Consider the following 17,487-nt stretch of genomic DNA (forward strand, 5'->3'; position numbering starts at 1 on the left):
TTTTGATTTTTGTTTCTTTGAGGCCAACACAGCAGGGAATTGCAGAAAAAGCATTCTGCAGGCTATCTTGGCTTCTTCCCAGCACAAACATCAGCACCAACCTGATTTTCTACCTGTAAACCCAGGGCTTTGAAAAGCCACACGATACTCTGAACACAGTGTATACCCGGGGGAACCAGCCATGTACAACTGCCCACTCCGGGCTTGGGCTTGAAGGCCCACTTGACATGGTTAGCAGATCCTTGAGAACCAAGATCACACCAGAACAATCCTTTAGGAGGAGACAGTGATTAGAACCCTCTATTGGTTCCTCAGATATCCCACCCCCTCCATCCTGTGTCTCTGTGACTTAGGCACTACCTACCATTATGTGCCCTGGTACAACACGAAGCCTGTGGTGGCTGTGACCTCCAACTGGGAGGATGTTGGCTTCCGAATGAACTGCCTCAACCTCCTCCACATCACCCGGGATCGCCTGGTAAGAGTGCAGGAGAGAGCTGGGGTAGATGGGAGGCCAAGGAATGTACATCACAGTACTAGGAAGCCAGTCACGCCCCTCACTTGTATACAGCATTGGGATCCCACATCATTGAGAAGTGTGCCAGATACAGCACTGGACACCGAAGACACGACAATGAATAAACAAATTTTGTTCTCACTGGCTGCAGAAATTAGAGATACAGTTACTATTCAGTGCAACTAGGGTTGCCATGGAAATGCAGAGATGCAGTTACTGTGCAGTGCAATTAGGTTGCCATGGAAATACAGGAACCAAGAGATTTAGGATCAGAGAGACGGGGATTGAGAGGGTAAAGAGAACAATTAGGAGGTGACAGGGCAGTAGGGTTTTGAAAAATTCATAGGCAGTTTTGAGGATGGAAGCACAAAGCTAATAATATGTATAAAGTCACAGTGATGTGCCAGTTTTGAAGTCATGAGAGGAACTAGGGCCATAGAAGTACCACGAAAATCAGAGAGGCTAGGTAGGGTCACCTTGTTTATGGAGCTTTGCCTGGAAATATACTGTGTGAGACACTTAAACAAAATAAGTATTAGTATGACAATTTCTCCCATCATACATAAGTGGCTATACATGATAGATCAGACAGCCTCTTAGTATTGCCCCACACGTTACAACCCCTACACCAGGGGAAGAAGGATTTTAGTATTACAGCTACAATCATTGGGACCATCATTGCAGGTATTGCCAGGACGACAATGACTGCTGCCACCTTAACCCAGACAGCCACTTTGGTGGAGACTGTCAACACGATGGTTCTTGTCAAAGAGCATATCTTCCTGTTTACAGATGGGCATCTGCACATCTCCTACCACCCATTTCCTCTGTTGGGTACAAGAAGTAGGGAAGAAAGGGTGTCCTACATTTGCTAGGGTGCACCGCAGTCTGGAATTGAAGTCACCAGGTTACAGGCCTGTCAGTTCTCCCAGAGAGCTCCAGGCTGAGGCCAGTTCTCTCCCTTTCTCTCAATGGGCAGAAAACCAACCTGGACATCCTGAAATCCATACGGAATCCCAGGGATCCAGCTCTGCTCCAACAGTGGGAGAAACTGCTGAAGGAGCTGCAGGAGGACTGCCGGTAGGAACTGAGTACCCTGGCTGGGGCTGGCTTAGGCTGAGCTGGGTGAGCCTCAAACTAGAAACTGGAGGCTCTGCGTAGCACCCAATGGACTCTTACCCCACAGGAACACTCCCCAGATCTCCCCCAGCTAGAACCCACACACAGCTGCCTTCCCTGCCCATGTAGAATATCCCTGAACTCCAGTTCAGAACGTGGCTCCATGGCCGTGTTCCATGTCCGTAGCACACAGGCAGATCTCCACTGCCTAGAACAACCCACACCATTATCACACCTCACCTCTTGCCATTGTTCATCATATCCAGCGAGCTGTTTCAAGCTCACTGGGAAGCCTCTCTGTGCCAGGCCTCCACACCCCCAATGGTTTGGTTAGCCTCTTCCTTGCAAAACATCTACCCACAACCTAGCACACTACAGGGCTTCAAGAGGGGAACGGGGCAGAGTGAGAGCCTAAGTCAGGCCCATGGTAAGCTAGCTTCCTAGGGAGAAAGCTAAGCATCTCTCCCCCCCAGGTCAGGACAGCCACGGATCTGGTAGAAGCTACAGACTAGAAAGGGAATATTGGCCTGCAGCAGGACCACAGTACACATATCTTCTTCCTAACCTGTCCTGGCTACAGGCGCCCTCTGCCTTGTATGACTGATCAGCCCAGAGCTAACAGCTTGGACAGGAATAAATGGCAGCTTCGCAGCCAGCTTCTGCAGCAACTAGCACAAATGGCCAAGGAAGCCAAGCCGGTGAACATGGTGGGCACGGCCAAGGAGTGGTTGCACCGTCTCAACGCTGTGATCCCTGAGGTAGGCACTGGCTACACTGGCTGGACAGGGAGGCCCAGAACCGGCCCCCAGGTCCTGATGCTCTCCCATCTTGGCAGCCCCAGGAGAGCCTCCCAGATGTGCTGATCTGGTTGATGTCCAGGCAGCAGCGAGTGGCCTATGCTCGGGTTCCTGCCCACACTGTCCTGTTCTCCCCAGCAGGACCCCTGAGCTCTGGCAAGTTCTGTGGGAAGATTCAGAACATCCTCTTACAGGTGGGGGAAAGGGGTGTCTTCCAGGGAAGACGTGGTTCCCAAATACCCCAGACAGAACCCCTGGGATTCCAAGAAAGCCATTGTGGGGACCCCATGCCCACCCAGAGCCCCTGAGGATATGGTCCACGTGTTCTTTCCCTGCTTCTGTATTAAGTAGAACTGAGCTCACACAGTCCCCAGAGGTAGGGAGGGGGCTACACTTTTCTGCATGTGAGCTACTGCCTAGCCCACATCTGTGGTAAGTGCTCCTCAAATCCCCCACCCCCTTCACCACTCCCATGCCTATACTTGGTCCAATACTTTGTCATCTCTCCTGCAAACCACAACTGGGTGACTTCCAGAACATTCTATGAGTGTAAGATTTTATACTGGCTCCTCAGATCAGAAGCAAGCTATAACACAAGCCTGATGGATCCCCCTTCTCTCTTGGAGAGGACAAGGGTCCTCATAGCCCCTTCATGGCTCCTATTGCTTCTCAGGGAAAATCCAGCATGCCTGGCCTGCCATAGACACCTGTATCAGTCTTCAACAAACAAGCCACCCTGGGCCTCCCAGATCCCAAATATGCCCGCTCTCTGTTCTTTCTACCATCATGCAAAGGCCCTGTCTTTGTCCAGGGCCTGAATGAATCCTGGCCTCAGCGTGTTCCTAAGGCCCATGGGCTTGGTGACACCCTCACTGGGGTATGAGGCCTGGGGTACTTAGCAAAGTGCTGGAGCATGGTGACGAAGCTGTAGGCAGTAGATGGTAGCTAGTGTCACCAAAGCTACCATCGTCACCTTCCTTGGGCTTCCCAGGCAGCCTCACTCACCTTGGGCAGCCCTCCCTTTTCTCTTTGCCTGATGTCTCCCTCTATGACCACCAGGGCAGAACTCAGTCACCTTTCAGTGCTGGCAATCAGCACAGAGCTTTGTCCTATTGCACTCCTGACTCCAGCACACAGTTTGATGTGAGGGCCCCTGCTCCCAGGACTTGGTCAGAAGGGTGGATGTGGCCCATTCCGGCAAAGCAACTCGTAGCCCTTCCCTCAGCCTCTCCCTCACCCACACCCCTGTCTCCCCCGGGGACTGGGGAGTGACACTACCTCCTATGGCACCCCCATGGGACTGATCTGCCTCTGGCTCAGTACCCAGAAGGTGAAGGACAGGACACATTCCCAGCCTCCCTCCGGGTCTGTATGTGGCTTGGCAATGTCAAATACAGCAAGAATCTGAAGCTGCTCCAGCAGGGCTCCATGGTGGTGTATGCAGAGACGGTGAGTGGACAGATATCGGGGTAATGGGGGGGGGGCAGGGGGAAAAGGAGCCAAATCAGAGACAAGGCAGGGAAGAGCAGGAAGAGCAATGGGACATGCAGTTCAGGAAGGGAGGGTAGAGAGACAATATATCAGACCCAAATGTGACAAAGGGTATCCTGTACACACACACACACACACACACACACACACACACACACACACACACACACACACACAGGGAGGAGAGATGGCCATGAGCCTTGTAAGCTGCTCATGTATTTTCCAAAAAGTAACAGCCTGCATTCTTGCTAGTTTCCCATAGGTAGTCACAGCTGACCAGATTTCAGGACAACAGTAGTTGTGTCATGTCTGAAAGACAGGATTCCACAACACAGGCCTTTTAAGTTATGGAATTATAAGGGGTTGTTGTTGTTGTTTTGTTTGTTTTTGTTTTTGGGGTTTATTTTTTTATAGTTGGTTGGTATCTGTATGTATTCTCAGCACTTGGAGGTTTAGGCAGGAGTTCATGATTGGCCTGGGCTACATGAGAAGTACCAGGCCAACTAGAGCTATTTCACACACAAAAAATGCATTTAAAACATTGTTTTGTTTTTAAGTTGCATGCGTTGATAATATATCATAGCACAGTCAGCTCCCTATGTCCACAGTGTCTATATTACTGAACCAGCCATGGCTTAAAAATACAGTTAAGCCTGTGATGGCCGCATCTATACTGTCTCAGAGTTTTACTGCTGTGAACAGATACCATAACCTAGGCAGCTCTTATAAGGATGTTTAACTGGGGCTGGCTTACAAGTTCAGAGGTTCAGTCCATTATCATCAAGGCAGGAGCATAGCAGCATCCAGGCAGGCATGGTACAGGCAGAGCTGAGAGTTCTACATCTTCATCTGAAGCTCTCTTGGAGAAGACTGGCTTCCAGACATCTAGGATGCGGGTCTCAAAGCCCACACCCACAGTGACACACTTACTCCAACAAGGCTACACGTACTCTAACAAGGGCATACCTCCAAATAGTGCCAGTTGCTGGGCCAAGCATATTCAAACCACCACATATACCAAACATGAATATACCTATTTCCTTGTCATTGTGACCTTAACAATACTCTAGAACAGCTGCTGACATAGTGCTGACATTGGATTAGGTCTTATACCGTGTACAAGTGACTTAAAGTGTATGTTATACACAGATGCTAGGCCATTTTAAAACGTAAGGGACTAGAGCATAGGTTGTGGTACACAGGGACATTCTGGAACTAATTGTCTGAGGTTGGGAAGGGATAGCTGTGTCTAACCAGTCCCGCCTAAGGCAGAGGTAGAGGGTATGGAGGGAAGCTGTAGAAGAAAAGATCTGGGTAGCACAGAAGGATGCGTGTAGCAGGAATGGATCTCTCATGTCTGCAGTGACTAGGGAGTAGGCAGGTCACATTGAAGATGCAGGTAAACTTATCTGATACTTGAGCAGTACCGGAGAGTGTTGACTGCTGAGCCTCAGTCTCCTAGATTCAGTAGAGATATGGCACCATCTGACCTGGCTACTACATTTCTAAAGGTTGGGGATCAAGAGTCTCAACATCCCCAATGCTGGGAGGTTGGTGGCATTGACTGGCATTCCCCTCCCCCAGTATGAGAATCAGGCCAAGACCAGAGATGACTGGGGACAACAAGGGCTATACCACTGCCCCAACTTCTCCGATGTCATGGGACGCAAGGCTCTCCCCAAGACAGACTTCAAGGCTCCCCCGGGATGGCATTGGAAGGACGACTGGGTAGTAGAGCCTCAGAGGAGGTAAGGAGGGTTCAAGCCCTGACCATGTCTCACCTACATGGGCTAGTCAGCGGGAACTTAGAATGGGCCCCAAGCCAGTGTTTTGGTCGCTGTGCGTGGGAATACATAGACCATCAGCCCTGCCCAATACCCTGTCTGTATGCTAGGCTCGGCTTTGCTCAAGGGAGATGGGATGTCACATAGGGGTGTTTAGTTAGCAGAGCTGACCCTGGGAGTTCAGACAGCCCTGGGAACTTGGGGTATCACTGCTGCCCAGACTCCTCCTGGACATAGACATCAACAAGAGCCAGGTGCTGGAAGAGGTGTATGAGAACCAGCTTCGCAACGCCACAGGTGCCTGGGTGCCTGCAGCTATCCCCAACACGGACGTGGTAAGCATCCCCATCCTGCCATAGGGTACACGGGGCAAGGCAAGGACCAGATGGGAAGACTCAGCAATTGGGATGGCTTAGCAGCAAGAGCTACGTCTGAGCTCTGGTCTAGATAAGCCGTGGGACTCCCAGATAAGTTTTTCAGCACCAATGAAGGGGTTGTCTTCAAGGATGGTGAGCTTAAGTAGGATGACAGAAAGAACTAGGCACTGTGGTGCCTGCCTGTCATGCTACTGCTCTGGGAGATAGGCAGAAGGCTAGGGCGCTTGAACCCAGGAGTTTGAACCTGAGTTGCATCCACATAGAAAGACAGGCATGGTGGTATATACTTATCCTAGCAGCGGAGAGGCAGACATAGGTAGGACCCCTAGGGCTTGCTGGTCAGACAGCTTAACTTAACTGGCAGAGCCCCAGATCCCAGTAGAAGACAATTTCTCAAAAACTAAGGTGGATGGGCTTCTGACCAACTCCCACATGCACGAGCATGTGTGTGCACCCAGCACCCACCTCCACATGCACACGCGCTCACACGCAGACTTTATCACGACAGAAATATTCTGTCCTCTCAATCACTCTTGAGCACAGGAAAGATGGTACCATGATATAGGAACTAGCCTTCGAATGTTGTTTCATTTTAATGGAGGTTGCAGATCACTGCACTGAGTAGAACCATGCAAGTCAAACCAACCCTCAATGCAACAAGGACAGAGCCATGGTGGCCACAGAAGGAGCAAGATTTTCTGGCCTGGAGAGTCAATGATAGGCCTGTGTGTGGAAATGAGCGAAAGCAAGTTTCATCTAGCTCACGTGTCCCTCCTCCATCCTCAACATCCCTACAGAATGGACAGCCTGTGGAAGCCCTGGAGAACGTGAAGTGTCCCCAAGGCTGGCACTTTAAGAAGAATTGGATTGTGAAGCTCAACCACGCAGTCGACAGTGAAGGTCAGTCTCCCGACAAGTCAGCCATGAAGGCCTGGGACCCTGAAGCATTTAAGTCTGGTTCTTCTAGAAGCCTCTGAGTGGCCAAGCCCTCAGGCAGGATGTGTCTGAATTTCTGGCGTTCCCAGACTCTAGGGAAGAGAGTCTATCTATTCCACAGATATAGACCCTAGTGTTGAGATGCAGCAGGCACCCCCAAGGCCTGACCCAGAGCAAACCTGGTGGGTGAATGCATGTGAACATGGATTTAGTTGTAGAGCCCCAGTTTACTCAAAGTGGCTCTGGGGACAGAGCAGTGGATTGAAAATCTTGAGGCCTGGGCCCTAGACACAAACAATTGCTGCAGCTGGCCCCAGGCAGTCTATATCATAGAATCTGAGCACATTTTCCTGGACATGAGGACTCCTCTGTCCCCAGGACCTGTCTTTCTAGGGCCCTTTTCTCAGGCCTGTCAAAGCTCCCCAAGTCTGCAGGTTCAAGTGGACTCAGAAGTCACGATGCTGCTCCTGCAGGCTGGGAGTATGGCGTGGGGATCCCACCTTCCGGCCTGCCCCAGATCTGGAACTCGGTGGAAAAGACTTACCACTCATGCCGCCGGCGACGGTGGGTGCGCGTGCGCTTTCGAAACCACAAGGAGCTGGGCCAGGAGCGGAGTCAGGAGCAGGAGACCCTCTCCTTCCTGCAGATGGTAAGACATTTGGGGCGAGGGTCCTGGTTGGGACACAGGCAGGGGTGACTTGCGAAGCAGGGACAGGAGCGTGATTCTGAGACCCTGCGTTCTTCCCTGCAGCAAGACCTCTCTGAGGAAGGAAAGGAAGGCTGGGAGTATGGCACGTTCGACTCCAGGTTTCACCTGGACCCTCAGCCCACAAGCCGCTTCCGTCGCCGCTGCTGGCACCGACAGCTGGCGCCCAACAAGGACAGGGGTGTAGCTTCCATATTCCTCCTGGAGGGATCCTTGGTAAGGCTTCCCGGATTGGGTGACATTTATGACTCCATATCCAAGGAGATCAGGAACACGCATCTCTGACCCTGGCTGACCGGGCCCCACCCCTTCAGGTTTGGCAGGGGCCATCCGTAAAGGGGTTGTGGATGGCTAGGGCCTGGAGAGGAGTCCGGAAGGCCGGAGAACTTACTTGGGGCCCCTTTCTGGCCACAGGCAGTGGAGCAGAAAGACCAACCTAGGAAGGAGATGGAGAAGACGAGGTCGTGGCAACCCTGGAAGGACTTGAGGCACACCCCAGAGGATCCCCGGATCCCCACCACGCCTTTCATTTACTACATCCTCAACAGTAAGCCTGGCCTGGGCGGCTACTGAGTCTCCTCCTCTATTGGAGGAGGGAGGAGCGTCTGAGGAGGCTGGGGACAGGTACCGAATGAGACTTCTCTTTACCCAGAGCCTCACTACTACCAGCTCTTCTGCTATATCTACCAGGCCCGGAATCTGATGTACAACCAGATCCTGACCTTTCAGGGTAGGAATGCCCCTTTACCATTCAGCCCTGCCTGCTATTCCCCAGGGCCTGGTGACATACCCACATAAGACTGTGATGAGCATGTGGCAAAGATGGAAACGTGTCTTAGTTAGGGTTGCTCTGGGATGAAACACCATGACCAAAAGCAACTTGGAAAGGAAAGGGTTAATTTCTTTCACACTTTCCATATAACAGCTCATCATCAAAAGCCATGAGGGCAGGAACTCAGACAGGCCAGGAACCTAGAGGCAAGAGCTGATACAGAGGTCATAGAAAAGTGTTGCTTACTGGCTAGAACCCAGGACCACCAGCCCAGGGATGGCAGCACCCACAATAGGTTTGACCTTCCCCCATCAATCACTAATTAAACAAATGGCCAACAAGCTTGTCTACAGCCTGGTCTTATGTAGGCAATGTCTCTCTCATTGAGGCTCTCTCCTCTCCACTCACTCTAGCTTGTGTCAAACTGAAGTAACACCAGCCAGCACAAATGACTGTTTGGGGGGAAAGACCCCCCCCAAACAAAGACTACGAACCCAGACATGACCTCAATACTGTGAAAGTTGGAGGGGGGAGTTAGGGAACTCAGTCCCTTAGCTGGGACCACTTAGTAGGCCTACAAGAGGGAGGAACTTGTCTGGCAGAGACCAGAAGAAGGGTGAAGTGTGGGATGTGAAGGAGAGCGATACGCTGAGCTAGAGAGAGAGAGTTCCGTGGTTAAGAGCACTGGTTGCTCTTCCAGAGGCCCTGGGTTCAATTCTCAGCACTGAAATGGCCGCTCACAACGGTCTGTAACTCCAGTACTAGGGGATCCAATACCTTCCCACAGACATATGCAGGCAAAATACAAATGCACACACAATAAAAAGGCAGACAGACAGACAGACATGCTGGGGAACCGCATCACTTGAGGCTTTGTAGATGAGGGAAAGAAAGGAGGTCCCAAGTAAGGAAGAACCACAGAACCATTTAGGAGGCAAGCAGATTACTCCTCCTGTGTCCTGTTAATGGCATTGTTTATAGAAGATAAGCAATGGCTGACAGGGATCCAGGATGTTTGTGGAGATCTGTGTCCATTGAGCATCACCAGCTATATCAAAGGACAGTCACTGCTGCTATGGATGGTCAGTAAGGAGAAAGCTTATCCCTAGACCTCCTCGGTCTCTGTGAAAGCCAGGCTGTAACTGCAGGGGGCACGGCATTCCCATGGATGGAAGCAAAGGTTCTTCCCCTATTCTGTGGGGCATGCACAGGATCTGCAGTGCCTGCATTCTAGAAGGGCTCACAGCTGCGGGGGCTGCCTGTCCTGGGTCTCCTCGGTCTAACGGCTGCCCCTGCAGAGCAGAGGAGAACCTCATTTGGCAGTTTGGAGCTGTGACATCCTGCCCTCCCTCCATGAATTAGAGCCTTTCATCCAAGTGGTCTTCCTGAACCACAGCTTGTGCACCCAGACCCTGCGAAGCTCTGCAGCTCCGACCTGGTCCCAGTCGATCATCTTCCAGCACCTTCTGCTGTTTGAAGACCCCAAAGATACCAGAGAGAACCCCCCACTTGTGGTGCTGGAACTGTGGCAACATGACTCACGGGTACAGTGGACTGGGCTTAAGGGAAGACGACCTACCCCTCAGCCTTGCTTCAGGATAGAAGTGTTGGAGTATCTAGTGAGGCTGGTGTTCAGAGGCCATGCATACATATAACTGCACCCCCCTCAGAAGTCCATGCTGGTAGCCTGGTTGGTTGCCTACATTCTATGAACTCCCTTCACTTCTAGGGAAACAAGATCTTGTGGGGACGGAGCATGTGGCCCCCAGTCGTCTGGCTGGGCCTCCAAGACTGGGTCTTTACCCCGCTGAGATGGCACCCCCTTGTAAGAGAGTTGGGAGAGGAAGAGGGTGAGATCTTGGCATCCTGTGAGCTGATCCTAGAGACACAGGTACAGATGGGCTCAGGATGGATTCCATGCTGTCAACCTAGCCAACCTCCCCCTTAAGTCACCTCCTCCTCCAACCCATGGGTTCTATTCTGCAACATGTTGGGTGGGGGTAGGAGCAATGGCACCAGCCCTCGGGGCCTCATGTTCCGCTTTCCCTCTTCTGCCCTCCAGAAGCTGAAAGAGCTACACCCGCCTATCCTAAGCATCCCCTGTAAGGATGGGATTTACTTGTTGCCCAAGAACATTCAGCCTACCATGAAAATGATGGCCATTGAGGTGTGTGCGGATGGGGAGAGGTGGGCAGGGAGAGCAGCTTGCAGCTCCTGGGGAGATTTTTCTGACAACCTGGCCCAAAGTTTGAAGCCTAAGATTCTGAGAAGAGAATCCAGGGCAGAGGCTTAGACAATATGGCAAGGCAGGCAGCAAGCAGGAGAACTGGGACCATCTTGTACTGTGTATCAGGGACTGACTTCCTGGGGAAGAAATGGAGGCTCAGAGATGACAGACTGCAGACAGAGTAATCAGAGATGAAGTAACAGACCACAATTTAACCCATCCCTGCTTGAGGCCAAATGGAAGTCTCCACATTGGTTATTCTGTGCCCTGTTCCAATTGGCAGATAACGGTCAAGTAGTCCAGGAACTAGTGACTCCTTAAGACCAGACAGTGTGGTTGATCCCCATTCAGTCCCCAAGAAGGGTCTTGTGAAGAGTATAGAAATTCCTTTATCGGTTGAGAGAGAAATTCCAGTGGGCCAGGTCCCTGGTTGGTCATGGAGCTGTGTGGGACACAAGTCAGCAGTAAGTTAAATGGAGATATGGACTCTGAAAACTCTGAGCTCCATCTGCTTCTATGGGCTCGAGAGGCAGCCAGCCTCAGGACCTCAAAGTCTGAGAACTGTCTGGAGCCAGCAAGCCAGCCGTGAGCAGGTTTGCCTGCCACTCACCAGCTCGGAGGCCAGGTCTTGAGAACCAGCCTGACCTCACAGGGCAGAGCGGCCTGGGGAAGCTTCAGATTCTAGTCTGACACTGCCTCATTCCTAACCTTGGCATGCTTCCTGCTGCATGGCACTTCCAGGCCAGTTTGATTCTCCCCCACTCCCCTACATACATACACACACACACCCTGACTAAGGTGTTGTCTGCCCCTTGCCCTGGTTCTGACAGATCATGGCCTGGGGCCTTCGGAACATGACGAAGGTGCGTTACCCCCAGCTCCTGCTGGAATGTGGGGGTGAGTCCCTGAAGACAGAACCCATCAGCAACTTCCAGGAGAACCCCAACTTCCCTACGTCCACCTTCTTCTTCACGGTGGTAAGAGGCCCTGGGCAGGGGCTGGACAGTCTCCTCCTCTTGAGGGGCCTCACGTGCCCCTCTTTGGGCTTGTAGTTCATGCCTCTGGAGGAGACCCATGCACAGCCCCTGGTGGTGAAAGTGGTGGACAACCAGGAATATGGCCAGCAGATTGTGGTCGGTCAGGCCAACATCGACTTCCTCCAGCCCTATTTCTGTGACCCGTGGTCTCTGAACTACACAACTGTAAAGCTGCCAAGTAGGGCTCTTTCACCTGGCCTTGTCTCTTCTCTTCTCCAGGAAGCCCTCAATAGGCGTAGGGTGGGACCCTGGCTCCTCTGCGGGGTTTGCGCCCCTCTGCCTTGGCTTCTCCCTTTCTGAGCCTCATGACTATGTTCTCTCCACAGCTCTGTCTGTGAAGAAGCCTGATACTGTGAGTAAGAGTCCCAGGCTACCTTCTTCCATACCTTTTACGTGAACGACCTTGTCCCTGTGTCTATTAAACATTCCTATGAGGAGGCTTAACTATTCAGGAGAAGGCTAAGGGCTTGGTCCTCCGTCAAGTCTGCATGTGAGACTCACCTGAGGGGGCGGTGCTAGGAGGCAGCTCTGAGACAGGGTCACTTGTATACATGGCTGGTCTTGAACTTGCTCTGTAGTAGAGAATGACCTTGAACTCCCAATCTTCTTGCCTCCTCCCAGCTGCTGGGATTACAGGTATTCATCCAGCTCACCTCTGCTTTTGTTTATTATTGTGTATTCTTCTGTGTGTATGGGGGATACATGTGGTGTGTGTGTGTGTGTGTGTGCCTTGCTTTTTGAAACAAGGGTTTCTTGCCTAGAAATTGCTAATCAAGCTAGGCTGGCCAGCCAGCCCAAGGGACTCTTCTATCTTCACCTCTCCAGCACCGGGATTGTTAACCTATACTGCCATTTTTACAAAGACTCAAGAATTTAGACTCTCATGCTCCGAAGTCTGTGGTGGCTAACAGTGACTGTCAACTTGATAATCTAAAATCACCCAGGAGACAAGAGGGTTATCTAGATGGGGGTAATGGAGGTGAGGACCCACAGTGAATCTGGGCAGCAGCATCCTGTGGGTTGGAGCCCTACGTGAAATCAAAAGGAGAGAGCTGAGCAATGGTTCTCGTCACTGCTTCCCAAATCCACATGCAACGAGACCAGCTATCTCAGCCCCCGGCCCATCTCCTCCTCACCATGATGTCCTAAGCTATGAGCCAGGATAATCCCTTCTTCCAGTGAATTGCTTCTTGTCAGGTATTTGATCACAGCACCAAGAAAACTAACACACAAGCACTGTGTGGACTAAGACCTCCTTACCTGAGGCCCTGGCTCCTGAAGGATCCCGATATGGTTGCCAGTCATTAAGATTTTGTCCCAAGTCCCTCTACCCCAATGCATCATGATTAAAGCTCTCAGGCAAGAGCAACACATTTTAGTACAGTCCCTAAATGCCTTCATCGCAAGCAGATGCTGCCAGGCATAGCTACATGCTTATAATCCCAGCACTCAGAAAGATGGAACAGCAAGCTTGCAGGTCCAAGATAGACTGACCTACATAAGCAAGACACTGTCTCAAAATGACAAGGGCTAGAGATGTACCTTGAGTGACAGGTTGTTTGCCTAGCATGAACAGACCCTGAGTCCCATTCCTAGCACAAGATACAGAAGGGAGGGAAGGTTGATTTTGCTGGGAGGGCCATAGTAGTTAGGCCTGTAATCCCAGCACTGGAGAGGCTGAGGCAGGAGGATCACAGCCTAGGCACATGGTGAGTCTCTCTCTCTCTCTCTCTCTCTCTCTCTCTCTCTCTCTCTCTCTCTCACACACACACACACACACACACACACACACACACACACAAAGATTCTGCCTCCTCAGGTTCAGATAGAGTGTGAGGTTCACTTTTGAGTCCTGTCCATACGGATGGACAAGGAACGCTAGGAAGCACAGTCCCTCTCCTTCACCCCTCCCATCCTATCTGAACTGAAAAGCCTATGTAAAGGCCATGGGGTCAGGATGAGCCTGCTCAGCACGCTGCTCCCATTCTTCTCTAACCTTCCTTACTTTTCAGTTCCTAGACTTTGTCTACAAGAAGTTCTGGTTCGATTCCAGCAAAGACGAGGTAAAGCAGACTCAGACCCAGGAAGCAGGGACAACCCCAATCAGTTCAGGGAGGTGGGTGGGCTCTAGCCCTGCCTGAGAGCCAACAAAGGCTTCTTCTCCGTTAGGAGGTCTATGAAGAGGAGGTGGACTGGTGGAGCAAGCTATTCTGGGCCACAGGAGATGCAGACAAGTCCTTGAACTACAACCACAAAAGCTACCACACCCTAAAGGTTTGGAGGGTACTGGGAAAGGGGTAGAATTTGTCAGGGGACCACCAAATGGCAGAACGCTTTGGTTTTGCCTTGTCTGAAATAAGACCCTGTGGAGCGTAAGCAGGTCTCCAGCTTTCTTGGTAGGTGTAGATGACCTTGAGCTCCTGAGCCTCCTGCCTCTACCTCCTGAGTGCTAGAACTGCAGCCATATACCAACCACATTCAGCTTAGAGCAGGAACCCTGTGAGACAAGCTCTCACCCAGACCTTCCAACTTTACCAGGAGAAGCTCAAGGTGGACAGCCCTGTGGTAGGGGAATTATTCAAGGTGTGTCTATACCAGCTTGGCTACCTGTCTCTCTGTAGCCCATCTGTCACCAAAGAAGGGAGACTTTCTACATTGTCCCCTAAGAATACCAGGCACCCTTTTAAGAACTGCTCCATCTGAAGCAGACAGTAGGGCTGCTGACAGGGCAAACTCTCAGGGAAAGGCTTGGCTTCTGGTAGTCTCTTCATCTCTTGATTCCCCAAATGGTTCCTCAGCAGCCCAGGTCCTGCATACACCCCTACAGGTATATGACTGTGAGTTGGAGGCCGTTCTGACCTTCAAGGGCCTGCAGGACTTTTGCCAGACCTTCAAACTTTACCAAGAGAAGCCCAAGGTGGACAGTCCCGTGGTAGGGGAATTCAAGGTGTGTCTACGCTAGTTTGGCTGCCTGTCCCTCTGTAGCCCATCTGTTTGTCCCCAAAGTCTCTAATAAAAGCCCTGGCTCTGCACACCCCTGAGGATGATGAGCAGGAGCCTGAGAAACAGCTCCAGAAGTACAGCAGCAACACAGATGGGTCTATGCAGGCAGGGACAGCAACATGGATGGGTCTATGCAGGCAGGGACAGCAACATGGGTGGGTCTATGCAGGCAGGGACGGCAACACAGATGGGTCTATGCAGGCAGGGACGGCAACACAGATGGGTCTATGCAGGCAGGGATGGCAACACGGATCGGTCTATGCAGGCAGGGACGGCAACATGGATGGGTCTATGCAGGCAGGGATGGCAACACGGATGGGTCTATGCAGGCAGGGATGGCAACACGGATGGGTCTATGCAGGCAGGGATGGCAACATGGATGGGTCTATGCAGGCAGGGACTGGGAAAGGCAAGACCTTCAGACTCCCAGCTCTGGCTCATGCTGGTCCCCTAAAGACACAAACATGTTCAAATTTGAAGGGATGGGTGTGCAGAGTTGACATCAGCATAGTCTGGAACACCAAGTAGCTTTGAGTGCTTTGCCCAATGCCCCCCTTTAAACTCAATGGTCCCTGCCTGAAGACTCCTGCTGCTCACCCTTAGCCCAACCCCCCCCCCCCAGTTATACCCAGGCAGCTGGGGTTGGGGGACATTTTTACAAAGTTAGGCTAGTGCACTACCAACACCTTCTCACCCCCAGGGCCTCTTCCGCATCTACCCCTTTCCGGAGGACCCAGAGGCCCCTAAACCCCCACGTCAGTTCTCGGCTTGGCCCGAGATAGAGGACTTCCCTCAGATGTGTTTGGTACGGGTGTACCTGATACGAGCCATCAACCTGCAGCCACAGGACTACAATGGCCTGGTAAAAAACAAACAAACAAACAAACAAAAACCACAGCCCCCCCCCCAAAAAAAGACAAAAAACAAAAAAAGGTCCCATCTGTCACCAGTGGCCCTTACCACATGCCCAAGTCATGGTGATGCAGCGTCTCAGGCTGTTTACACCCACACAGGCACCCCCGTGGGTCCATAACCTCCCTGCTCCCATGCCCCCACCCTCTCTGGCCAACTCTGACTGATTCTCCTCTTCCTTCCTTCCTTCCCAGTGTGACCCTTATGTGATCCTGAAACTGGGACAGACAAAGCTTGGCAGCCGGGACTCATACTACCCCAACACTCTGGATCCCATCTTTGGCATGTGAGCCACCGTCCCCAGTCACCCACAGCCTTCTTTCTAGTCCTCCAGGCTGTACTGGAGGGCAGCTCCAGCAGGCAGAGTCATTCCTTCAGAGCCTCCAAGGTCCCTGTAAGCAGCATCTCACCGGATCTCAGGGGCTCGATAAGTGGATGATCCACCGCCGCCGCCTTTTCCCAAAAGAAAGACGCTCACTCAGGCCTCCATAGCCCGGCCATCTTACTTTGAAGTTAACTTTCAGCCATGTTAAAGGATTCAGGGAAACGAGATGCTGGGTGGACAAAGGCCACATTCACTGGGAAGGAAGGAAGAGCTGGAGTAGGGACACTCAGGCTGAGACGCCAGCCCACCAGTGAGACAGAGAGTCCGTGTCCACAGCCATTTTGCAATGCCTTTTCTCTAGGATGTATGAGCTCACCTGTAACATCCCGCTGGAGAAGGACCTGGAGATCCAGCTGTTTGACTTTGACCTCATTACTGCTGATGATGAGATTGGAAGTACTGTCATTGACCTTGAGAACCGACTTCTGTCTGGCTTTGGGGCCCGTTGTGGGCTCTCTAAATCCTACTGCAAGTGAGTGTGGACCCACTCAGCAAGCAAGCTGGGTGAGGGGAGGTGTGAGCCCACGGCTTCCGGAGACATAGCTGGGAACTGGGCTAGACCTGCCTCTCTGCCCACGCTTCCAGCTCCCTCACCTGCAGCTCGACCCAGGTGGGAAGGACCTGTTCCTTCCCTTCTGTTCCTCTTGCATACTCCCACAGGTCAGGGCCCTTTAAGTGGAGGGATCAGATGACCCCGAGCTACCTTCTGTACCGATATGCCAAACAGAAAGGGCTGCCTCCACCTGTATTTGACCTTGAGGGAGATTCACTTTACTACAATGGGGAAACGTTCAAGTTGCAGAGCTTTGGTGAGCCCAGCACACTTCCAGACAGCACAGGTGTAGCCTCAGGGAACCAGTAAGGACCTGGGCAGAGGGAGAGAGGAGGGCAGGTGAGGAGAATTTGCCCTTGGGTAGCGTCTTTCCAATTTTCCCCTTTCTTTTCATAGAAGGAGACTGTAGCCAAGCATTCTGGCAGGGCTGGGAAAGGTGCTCAGATGGGAATGCTAATGACTTCATGATCCTATTTCAAATCCAGAGTCCGCACCCCCTACCTACAAGCATTTGGGGCCTAAGAAGGAGCGCCTGGCACTGTACATCCTGAACACCCAGGGACTGGTTCCTGAGCATGTAGAGACTCGCACACTGCACAGTAACAGCCAGCCTGGTATTGACCAGGTATGTGACTGGAAAGGCTGTTCCTGCCTCCTATGAACTGGACTGGACCAGGAGATGTGGGTATCCATCCACCCAGGACACAGTCCACAGTGAGAGGCGAGGGCAGGCAAACGGCTCACTTACATACACAGACAGGAGGCAAATACATTTTGCATGTTAGTAGGAAAGATGCTCCAGTGGTAAGAACTTCACACCTGGATGGGCCTCACAACGTTGTGGGAAGCCCTCGGCTGTCCTAGAAAACCA

At 51.9% G+C, this 17,487-nt stretch overlaps 1 protein-coding gene across 8 annotated transcripts in view; it reads left to right on the forward strand.

Annotated features, from left to right (window-relative positions):
- Fer1l5 (fer-1-like 5 (C. elegans)) overlaps positions 1–17,487 on the forward strand; it is a 49,928-nt gene that overhangs the window by 28,818 nt on the left and 3,623 nt on the right. For 2 of the 8 annotated variants that reach the window (NM_001277076.2, XM_030253230.1), the window contains 26 exons: positions 354–478; positions 1,497–1,597; positions 2,217–2,394; positions 2,472–2,627; positions 3,754–3,882; positions 5,509–5,672; positions 5,929–6,043; positions 6,883–6,985; positions 7,495–7,670; positions 7,773–7,943; positions 8,142–8,274; positions 8,380–8,457; positions 9,862–10,043; positions 10,229–10,390; positions 10,562–10,666; positions 11,557–11,703; positions 11,779–11,941; positions 12,090–12,115; positions 13,776–13,826; positions 13,933–14,037; positions 14,591–14,710; positions 15,467–15,628; positions 15,873–15,964; positions 16,365–16,535; positions 16,724–16,872; positions 17,102–17,241. In NM_001277076.2, coding sequence (NP_001264005.1) covers positions 354–478; positions 1,497–1,597; positions 2,217–2,394; positions 2,472–2,627; positions 3,754–3,882; positions 5,509–5,672; positions 5,929–6,043; positions 6,883–6,985; positions 7,495–7,670; positions 7,773–7,943; positions 8,142–8,274; positions 8,380–8,457; positions 9,862–10,043; positions 10,229–10,390; positions 10,562–10,666; positions 11,557–11,703; positions 11,779–11,941; positions 12,090–12,115; positions 13,776–13,826; positions 13,933–14,037; positions 14,591–14,710; positions 15,467–15,628; positions 15,873–15,964; positions 16,365–16,535; positions 16,724–16,872; positions 17,102–17,241 — 3,404 coding nt within the window. Of the gene's footprint in view, positions 1–315; positions 479–1,496; positions 1,598–2,216; positions 2,395–2,471; positions 2,628–3,753; positions 3,883–5,508; positions 5,673–5,928; positions 6,044–6,882; positions 6,986–7,494; positions 7,671–7,772; positions 7,944–8,141; positions 8,275–8,379; positions 8,458–9,861; positions 10,044–10,228; positions 10,391–10,561; positions 10,667–11,556; positions 11,704–11,747; positions 11,942–12,089; positions 12,116–13,775; positions 13,828–13,932; positions 14,038–14,590; positions 14,711–15,466; positions 15,629–15,872; positions 15,965–16,364; positions 16,536–16,723; positions 16,873–17,101; positions 17,242–17,487 lie in introns of those variants that run through there. The other 6 variants (XM_030253213.1, XM_030253122.1, XM_006495604.2 and 3 more) reach the window with 6 other exon arrangements.

The sequence above is a fragment of the Mus musculus genome, chromosome 1, assembly GCF_000001635.26.
Source record: "Mus musculus strain C57BL/6J chromosome 1, GRCm38.p6 C57BL/6J".
In the NCBI taxonomy this organism is placed as follows: Eukaryota; Metazoa; Chordata; class Mammalia; order Rodentia; family Muridae; genus Mus; species Mus musculus.